At 31.0% G+C, this 10,872-nt stretch overlaps 1 protein-coding gene across 1 annotated transcript; it reads right to left on the bottom strand.

Annotated features, from left to right (window-relative positions):
- Positions 1-1,443: 1,443 nt before the first annotated feature.
- Positions 1,444-6,431, bottom strand: LOC25491374 (aromatic aminotransferase ISS1). The gene is made up of 9 exons (XM_013599274.3): positions 5,859-6,431; positions 5,707-5,754; positions 4,612-4,740; positions 4,112-4,171; positions 3,807-3,963; positions 3,320-3,426; positions 3,087-3,145; positions 2,758-2,866; positions 1,444-2,137 (listed from the first exon to the last, which is right to left on the bottom strand). The coding sequence occupies exons 1-9, from the start codon at positions 5,919-5,921 to the stop codon at positions 1,679-1,681; spliced, it is 1,191 nt and encodes a 396-aa protein (XP_013454728.1). The 5' UTR covers positions 5,922-6,431; the 3' UTR covers positions 1,444-1,678.
- Positions 6,432-10,872: the final 4,441 nt, after the last annotated feature.

The following is a 10,872-nucleotide window of genomic DNA, read 5'->3' on the forward strand; positions in this document are numbered from 1 at the left end:
ACTGTGTTGGTTTGATGTTGGCTATATTCTTGAATCGATTTTGGTTATTTTGCAGTATGTTGAATAGAATTAAAATAATGTTGAAGCTCGTAATTTTGATTTTTAGTTTTTAAAATGTCTAACATTTTCTTCATTTTGAACCGAATGGACTAATTCATTCGATTGAAGTATGATCATCTAGTTCATCAATTGATTTGATGCTTGGACGAATTGAATTGGACCGATCTTGAATCGGTTTAATTGTAGTTGGTTTGACTTTGATTATATTTCAATGTAGTTGAACTGAATCAGAACTAGTCCGATTATGGTTATATTGCAGTGTCGTTGAATCAAATTAAAACTATCTTGAATTGATTTTGATCCGCAGTTTGCTAGCAGAAACAATTGAACCAATTAAACTATAAATTGAATGTGTCACTCGTTTAGTGTCCAATCTCATACTTTCATTGAAAACAAATGAAATACTATTAAGACATTTTACAAATTATAGAACCAAAATTATAAGTGAAACAAAATATAATATATGTTTTTTTTGTGAAAAAGATAGAAAAGCCCATATTACGCCTTTATTATTTGCAACAATAACATTATTCCAACACTACATTTTGTCCGTTGTTTCACTTTATCCTCCTTTTGATTTGAACTCAATGGGTGGGTGAATTATGTTAATCATGCTATAAGTGATCATTGCTGTCTTTATAATTGAGCATCACATTGGCATTGCCATGTGCAGATGATAATTGATCATTGCTGGTGTACTATTAAGGAAACTGAACATTTAAATATACAATTAAGAAAATAGAAATACATAAAGATCTCAACAAGCCCCATCAAAAAAAAAAATTAACTTTTTTCGTTTTTAGAGAGGTATCTATCTATCATAAAGTTATTCTCATCAATCATCAATCTATTCTCAGAAAACAAAAAGTGGAAACAAAAGTTTGTCTAGATTGTTCTTGTTTTAGTGTTCTAAGAACAAATTTTGAATACTAATAATTAATTACAAATCACCTACAGAAATACTAATATTTTTTGTTTAAATTTCTAAAAATAGAAAGCATTTTTAAAATATGCAATCAAATATGTAATTTTTCATTGCTTTCTACACTAAACTAGCAAAACAAAAATTAAGGTGAAACCAATATTACATTTTCTAAAATCAATTGTACACAAGTATTAGAGAAATAATAAATAACAGCTAGAGAAGTTTAGATAGTGAGACATGATTAATGAAAGCACGACGACACAACACAGTTGGACATACACATTGGAGAGTTCGGCCAACGCGCATTCAACACATATACGATGCAGATTCGACCATGCTCTAAAGAGTGTGATCAGTCATTTTGATATATTATTAGCGGAAGAGTCTAAGTACTCAGTTGATAAGTCGTTATCATTGTGAAAGAGTATTCTTTGTGTGTGTGCGCGCACGAGCATATATCAATCCAATCAAGAAGCATAAACATATAAAAATCAATTGATATGAACAGAAGTCTATGATGCATTTATCTACTTTTCAAAATGAAAATTATTAAACCTTGTTAGTACCCTCCAAATTAACAAGGCTGAAAATAAAATCCTAACATTTATTCAAATGCACCAGCTGCAAATTTTCTCGACTGGCAAATGGACTTTTCTTTCTATAAATTTCTTTTGAGATGAAACTATTTTGTTACTAGTCTTGTACCAAACCATGTGCAACCAATTCTTCCAAACCTTTCTTAAGCCTTTCTGCTGCTGCTCTACAATCATTTTCAGTCAAGCCTCCAAATGAAATTCTAAGATTTCCAGCAGCACCGCATGCACTTCCCGGGATAACAGCAATCCCGTGCCTATTAGCTAGCCAGCGAACAACTTCGAAATCATCGTAGCCATGTCCGCTTGGAATCTTCACCCAAAGGTATATAGCTCCTTCTCCTCCTTTAATAGAACCTTCTCCAAGAGAAGAAAGGGCCTCCATGACAATTTGTCTGTTCTTCGCAAGAGTTTTTACTCGTTCGGTAACCCATTCGGGTCCCAATTCTAAGGAGTAGAGTGCAAGGTGTTGTGAAATTATTGAAGCACAAATTGGAATGTTGTCTTGGACTTTGAGAAGTTGGGAACCAAGTCCTTCTACTTCAGAAGGGTATGCTATCTGCAATAATCAAATACTTAGTTCAAACTACTAGTATATAATATATTAGTTGTTACTTAAGTGCTTTCTCCTTTACCAGATTTGAACATTAACAATGCTGATTTGAACATTAATTACATTGCAACTGAAGAATGTAAATACTGTAACTGTTCAATAAAAGTAAGTTATTTCATTTATATTTCAGTGTTCAATATCAGTTGTTACCACATCAATAAGACAAAATTGTATTAGGGGTCCTTTATCATAGTTTTTGGTGTCAATGTAGTCCATTATCTGTTTTCGTGTCAAATTATTCCTTTATGTTTAAATCCAACAGGACATCACTGCATGTTGTAGATTTCATTCAATAGTTGTATAGCATGGTTAACAAATTCAATGTTTCGTAAAAATTGGTCAATTGGACATATACAGTTCAGTGCTTTGCTCTCATGCTGATGAAAATAAAGACATACTCCCTCCGTTTCAAAATATAAGCAAAATTCACTTTTTAGGTTCATTCATTTAATGATGTATGTAGTTCATAATATGGACCACATACATCATTAAATGAATGAACCTAAAAAATGAATTTTGCTTATATTTTGAAACGGAGGGAGTAGTAAGTATAAGTGTTTACTTACGTATCCAATTCGCCATCCCATCATTCCATAAGCTTTCGAGAAAGAGAAAATATTCACAACATGATTTCCTTCCACACAAGTGTGTTTCAAATCATCAAACATAAAGTACCTGCATGCATATAGGACAATATAAGTGATCCTCAAATTTAAGATCTACAAACAGATGTGCCAAAAAAGCAAAGAATACAGCCCATTAATTCAATTTTAGTGTTGTTATCAAAGGACTATGCAGCATAACAAGGACATAAGCATCTCTCTCTTTCTCTCACTCACTCTCTGATTTATTTCAATAATGTAGAGGAATTTCCATTAGGATGGTAAAGACTTACTCATATGTATTGTCCACAACAAGCCAAGAGCCAGCTTTCTCGCACAGATTTGCAATCCTCTGGCCAATTTAGAAAAAGAACTTGTTTAGAAAGTGAAAAATAAGATTCTTGAAAAAACGAATATATCATTTGGAATATAGACATATTATAGCACTAGCACATAAGCAGATTCAAAACAAGCCATAGAAAGAAAACTTGAATGGCGAATTTTAAGAAGAGATTGAGAAAGAGACCTTTAGAAGAGACTCTGGAATGTAGGTTCCAGTTGGGTTGCCAGGATTTACAACAGTTACTAGCTTCGGGACAGGTTTACTTTCTGATAACACTTTTTCCAACCAGTCTGAAAAATCAAGAAAATTCAAATGTATTTTTAAACAAAGAAATCAGACACAACTAATGGAGATGCATTATCGGTGTAAACTAGTTTTACATCAACATCTAATAAAAACTCATGATGTTGTCACTTAAGTCCAATTTGTAGCTGCAATTTGAAAATAACTGTACAACATTGGATTCTCATTGGACGCAAGTGTAAAACTAGTTTATCAATTTTTTGAGAATTCAGCAAGTTCATAACTAAACAACCAATTTCTTATAAGTAAAACCCCCATAAAGGAAAGGAAAAAAAAAAATATCCCTCCTAGGAATGATAGATTTGCTTGCTATTAGTCCAATGGTCGTAAAGAAGTTTCTAGAGACAAGATTGTGCAATGACTTTACCTGCATCTGGATAAAGTGTTTCCGGGTTACCGGGACCAACTAGTATATTGGTAATGCCAGTCATTTGGAAGGACATGTATGAATTGAAGTAGTAAGGAGCATACATAACCACGGAATCCCCCGCATCACATAGAGTAAGAACTAGATTCACGAACGCCTGCACTGAAGATATTTAGAAATGAGTCGAATGAATGCTGAAATGTTTATAATACGGTTCACTTTTTTCAGAACAGTGTTTCTCTTTTCCATGTTATGACGGAATAAAGAACATTATTCACAAATTATATAGCTGGAGGATTGATCACCTGATTGGCACCGGCTGTAACCATAACCGAGGATTTGTGCAAATTATTTTCATTACGCAGCTGCGTGACAAAAGCAAATGAGTTAATTGAGTGAACACAAATCTTAAGGATCAATTAAAGGTACAAAAAATTATTGTCAATAGGATGTTTAAAGGCCCAAGTCGTACTTCCCTATAAGTAAAAGTAATCACACTAACAAGAAACTAGGGCTCTGTTTGGATAAACTATTCAATTAAGCGCTTATTTCATAAACACTTAATGTGTAGGTGCTTATGAATAAGCTACTTCGATAACATAAGATAAAATACAGTCAAATTGTTTTTATATAAGTTATAAGTTGTTTTCATAAGCTATCTTGGAGAGCGTATGAAAATAAGTTGAAAAAAGCTTATGGACATGTCATAAGTTGTTTTCATAAGCTCTCTCAAACAGTCTCAAAAGTGCTTATGTCAATAAATAAGTTCAAATAAGCTAATCTAAATAGGCCTTAGATCATTTACCTTTTTCACTAATGCTGCTCTGAGTTCAGGAATACCTTCATCGTTACCATAACGACTAATAGAAGGCTCATACACAAGCTCTTTCACCTTATCCAATGCTTGCTTTGGAGGTTGCCAATAAACCACCCCCTACAAAAGAAAAATTTCAGCAAATTAATTAAAATTGCATTTCATACAGAACTTAGAAGCAAATAATGCATAGAAAGTTAGCCACTTGATCGCAATTTTTAGAAACATAGGCACTATACGATGCAAGCTGTACTATACAATTACAAAAAGAGCTCTCCTTTTCAAAATGGCAAACATTTCATGTAGTAAGGAAGTACAGAAAACAATTATTGATGTTTCTAAAATTTTCAAGTTTTTTGTGATCCCCTGACTGCGGTTCTCATAAAAAAGAGAGCTCATCAAACCCCGTTTCTAGATATATCATATATCTCCATTCATGTCGCTCACTTGCATTGAGATTGAAGCCATAAAATGGGATCCAAACAGGTCCCACGTACGACGAAAATCTAAAAAGCTAACGAAGCTTCTCTCAAAACTCTTTGTATAAGCGGTGAGTTTGGCAAAATCACGGTGGTACCATCTGTAAAATCTTGTTGAAGCTCCAAAGTGTACTTTTTGCCAAAATCGCAGTGCCTCGCCGTGATTCCACCCATCTCACCACTATTCCAAACATGCACTTACTAACACAAACAACAGGAAGCAAGCTGGACCACTTTATAATTCACACATTGGAAACCATAAAACACACAAACCAACAACAACAACAACAACCAAGCTAGACTAATTTATAATTCAAACATTAGAAACCAGAAAACACACACACACCAACAACATCAATAACCAAACTAGGCTAGTCTATAATTAAAACATTGGAAACCAGAAAAACATGCACACATAACACAATCAATCAAGACTAATTTATAATTTTAACATTGGAAAATGGAAACACACTCACAAGTTGTGAGTCACAACACAACCAAGCTAAACTAATTTATAATACCAACATTGAAAACAAACACACACACAAATTCATTACTATATTAACAAAACAGGCATTGGAAACAGGAAAAAAAATGAAAAACAAACCTGAGCCAAAGACACAGCATTCTTAGCTCCTCGTAGCAATTCCTGCATCTGAAAACACAAAAACACAACCTCAAATTCCAGATCACCAATCCAAATACTCATCAAACATATCAAATCCCAATGAGAGACAAAAAAAAAAAATCCTTAATTACCTTAACCATAATAGGCATCTCAGTTTCCACAGCCCTCTTTGCAAGATTTCCATAAGAACCCATCTTTCTTTTCACTCAAAAACCAAAACCAAAGAAAAAAAAATTCCAATTTTGTGATTTGAAGTAAAACAAAAACCAATGAAGTCTTGTTGAAGAAGAAAACGTAAACCACAACAAAAGGGGTGACCCTACTTAACAAAAAGAATTCAACTTTGAAACGCCACTCTTCACCAACCCATCCACCATTAATCTATACCTTAATCCAAATCCATAAGGGTAAGTAAAAAGGCATAAACCTTTTTATATTATTTTAATCACACACAATAAAAACTGAATCTTTTTTCTTTTTCTCTTTCCTCTATGCGTTTCTTTGACGCCAATAAATAATAAAGATTCCACCTTTAAAGGGTGTTGAAAAATGGGTATTCCCTATTTTCTTTGTTTGAAGTGTGAATGCATGGGATTGAACAAAATCTGTGAAAAAGGTGAAGAAAGAGACAAAGGGTGGTTAGAAAAAAATGGGATTGGTTGGTGTAATTTTTTTCACTGAAATATGAGTTCCTAAGAAAGTGGGTTTTTGTGAATTTTGTGTCTGTCTTGTGTGTCGTGTGTGTGTCTGGTGAGTCATGCAAATGCAGACAAAAATGATAAAAGGACCACCTCAAAACGATGATTCACTTTGGTTGTCTGTCTCTCATGCTATGCTATGAAGCACAGCCTAAGACGATTCCGATATAGACACGTCGACATCCTTGATAATTTGAAGAAAAAAAATAATATAATTTAATATAATCGTATCATATGTATCAGTTTCAGACATGATACGTGTGTCAGTTTTGAACATGATACGTGTTCGGCAGTAAAACATGTCTAATCTAAATATGTGTGCTACATAGCTGGCATGTGATGATTCACTTTGGTTGTCTGTCTGTCTTGTCTTGAACCTGAAGTTCTTATCCAATTTTCAGGACTGGTTGGCTCACATGAAATGAAATGTAGTTTTGAGTTTTACTTCTATAAGTTGATCATATCCACTCAATTATCGTGATTTTGGATATGTAAATGATTAAAACTAATTTGGCTCCTATTTGTAAGTTGTAACATATATTTAAGTTAATAAAAAGAGAAATGATATTTGAACATCCATTTTATGACAATTTTTGTGACAACATTATCTTTCATATTCACATTATTTTTTACTTTATCTCTCTATTGCTTTGGTTTTCATGCAAATACCAACTTTTTCTTTGTAAATTATGGTTGTCCTAAAAGTTGTCAATTAAATGGTTGTTCAAATAACACTCCTCTAATAAAAATTGATTTTGAGTTTCAAATGTCTGTTTTTTTTTTTTTTTTGCAAGATCAATTGTTTCTTAAAAATGAGATCATCATATAAAGTATTAGAGTAAATATGATTAAATGATTAAACTCAAACGATTGATAAGATGTAGTTAAAATTGAATTTTTTGAAAAACATGAATTTAAGTTATAATTGAACAATCCCTAATCGCACAATATAATTACCACTTTATCAAACTTTGGATTATCAGACCATTTTTCTTAGACTCGGGTTAAAGACTTCAGACAAAAAAAAATATTGATCTCTAAATTATTAATATATCCTTCCTCCTCCCACAATACTAATATATGCGTTTAGACTTTTTTGGTGGTGGTCGAGTTTGAACTCTAAATTTTACATATATTGTACATTGTTTATACCAACCGAACTAAGCTCACGAGGACATATATGCGTTTAGACTATTCATATTATGAGATGGCTCACCATTATGACTTTGTAAATTTCTCTTGGAACGTAATTAAGAAATCATGCTTGTGCCATATTAGTGATTAAACTTTTTGAATTCCTCTTCGAGTTGTCTAAACATAGGACCATGTCTGAAAATTCTATTGGTAGCACATAAATCATATATATCTACCCCCACAACTTAGTTTTTGTACTTCACCCTTGTTCATATCCTCTTTGGCTCTTTGCTTCTTGAATTCTATTTTCACCTATGAAGTTTCGAATGATTTGGAAGTTGCCTTACTGAAAAAGGAAATGCATCTGAGGCAACACATTACCTCTTGATTTGACCTACATTTCTTTTACAAAAACTAGAAACCAAAGCAAGATCATTTTATCTTTTATTAGATTTATAGCTACATGAATACACATATTCTATCAATACTGTTGTAACAGATGTATATTACAGAATTGATTAAAGAAATTATTATTACTATAATAAAAAGTGAATGAGACAGATGAACAAGAAAAATAGGATTCGTTGGCAGAAGTTAGGATAATTTTTTTTTGTTTTTATTGATGATCCAATAAAGCAAACAACAAGATATTAGAGAGCTAGAAAGATTAAGAGATACTAATAAGATCAAAAGACTACAAGATTGGAATTTCTTTTGAATGCTTTTACTTTTAATTATTTCAGATTATAGATATTTATCTTTGTTATTCACCTGAATATTTTTAATTTTTTGTTACTATATGTTTTGCCTAGGCAACAATTAAATTTATTTTTTTCTTGTCAAAAAAAAAATTAAATTTATTTTTTTAAAATCTTTTGCATATTATGGTGGGGATTTTTTAAAATTTGAAACCTAGATAGAAATTTAAGGTTTGATTTTATCCCTCGAATTTTCAAAGAAAAAAATATGTCTGATAATCTAAAATTTAATTGAGATGGATGTAAAAGATGTCGAGTATAATTAGAGATTAAACTTGGATATTCTTGATCCAAAATTTAATTATGAACTTAATTTAAAATTAAATATTTGCTTTTAATTTAGAAATTAAGTGTTACAAATTTTAATAAAGAAAGAACGAATACATAAATAATATATTTTAAAATTTAAATTAAAAGGTAAATTTTGAATATTAGTTAAGTCATAGACAATTAATTTTTTTTATTTTCATGTATCAAATATGACTCTTGAAGTTGTGCATATCAACCACCAAGGAACACTAACAACCAGCTATACATGCATGACTCTTGAAATTTTTTCTCCCTAATTTTTTATGTATTAAATATGACTTTTGGAGTCATACATCTCATGTGATAATGAATATTATATATGTTAGAAATACAAAATGATCCTAAATTGTAACCTCTATTACATTATATATGACGTGTTTACCTCGTATGTCCACTTTTTTTTACTGCGCTAACACCTTTTAGTTATAAGCAATGTTTTTATGAAATTTTGATTTTAATTTGTGACGTTCAAATAGTAACAATTCATGTTTATCTTTTACCAATAATATAATATAAATTCTTATCTTTTTCGAAAACACCAACAAAATAACATTATTAAGGAAAATTTTATTTAATGATAGACTGGAATAATGAAAAATCTAGCAAAAAAAAAAAAAGTAATCCCTTTATATATTGTTATAGACGTATCTATTTTTTTAGGAAATATATTATGTATCTATCATCTATCAAATAATTTATTTTTTAAATAATCCCATACTATTTTGTAATGTTGCATTTTCTTTGTAAAAAAATTAACATCAAGACCGAAACTAACGTGCACGTCTTTCCACTTCTATTTACAAAGAACGATAAAATGGTTAAAAACAACTGAGTGGTAAAATTGAAATAGAAAATGTTACATCAAAACACAATATTTTTTATATAAGGTTTTTTCTTATAATGTTCAATATTGTTCCTACTATTGTGGATTGTTTTTTTAATGAGATTTAACTAATTTTTTATTAATAATTTAAATAAAATGCTAAAATAGTTTAAATAAAGGGTAAAAATGGAAGAAAACGTCCAACTCAAAAATATGTATCCCATTTATATTATGTTATAGATTTGATTCAGTCCATTAATTGTCTTTTTGTGCTTTGTTTTATTACTATTTTTAAGAGATCATGTGACATGTTTTATTAAATCAACTTGTTATTTTAATAGAAAGTGGAGAGTAAAATTGACCAATAAAAGTCCTGGAAAAAAAAATGATGTATTCCCTTTACATATTGGTATAGACAAAAACTAGTGGAGTTACCAAATTGAACAAAAATTTAAATTATTTCTTTGATATCTTATTTTTCTTCGTCAATTATTATGTATTTACCTTTCTTTTATCTTTTAACAAAAATTAGTGTATTTACCAAATTGAACAAAAACATAAATTATTTCTTTGATATCTTATTTTTCTTCGTCAATTATTATGTATTTACCTTTCTTTTATCTTTTGAAACACGTAAAAATAAAAGACACTTGTGCAAACTCTCGGGTACCTTGCTAGTAACAAACCCTTAAACATGGATCTGGACAATCGCCCATCTGAACTGTGCTAAGACCCACCATTGACATAAAACAAACAAAAAATTACAATATAAATTTTTTACTCAAATCACCAAAATAGTTTATATTTATCCGTTGAAAGTAGCAAGTTTCTGCGTATACAATCTTTTCTACAACTTTTAGTCAAAAATAAAATATTTTTTTTCCAATTTTTCCATTAACTAAACATTTGCCAAAAAAATCAACTTTCATACCACCATGATTAGAGATCTCGATACACCGATTAAGTGACAACTCTAAGAGCGTAGGATATTTCTATGATATCAAGACCAATACATTATCGTCAACAACAATCCTTGGTATCACTAATACAAAAAACACTTATTAGTTCAAGGATATTAAAAAGTTGGGTGTAAGGTAAGTTTTTGACTATTTATTAAAAGTAAGCCAAAATACAAAGTTCCAAGACCAAATGGAAAGCGCCAAACTAAAATACAAAGTGCCTCCCACCAAAACAATTCACTCAGCAAAAGAGCCAAACACATAAAACTCAACAAAAATTTCACTCACCAAAAATTCCCCTTTACCATAGCCAAATCTCTCTCCTCCATCGAAGCGAGGTCCATCACTGTGAAATCTAATCCTACCGTGAAACCCTTTTTCCCTTTCCATCCTCCATTTCTCGATCGAACCACCGTGAAACTCAAACTCCACTCATTGTGAAACCTAATCCCACCGCGAAACCC

Source organism: Medicago truncatula, chromosome 4, assembly GCF_003473485.1.
Source record: "Medicago truncatula cultivar Jemalong A17 chromosome 4, MtrunA17r5.0-ANR, whole genome shotgun sequence".
NCBI classification, from domain to species: Eukaryota; Viridiplantae; Streptophyta; class Magnoliopsida; order Fabales; family Fabaceae; genus Medicago; species Medicago truncatula.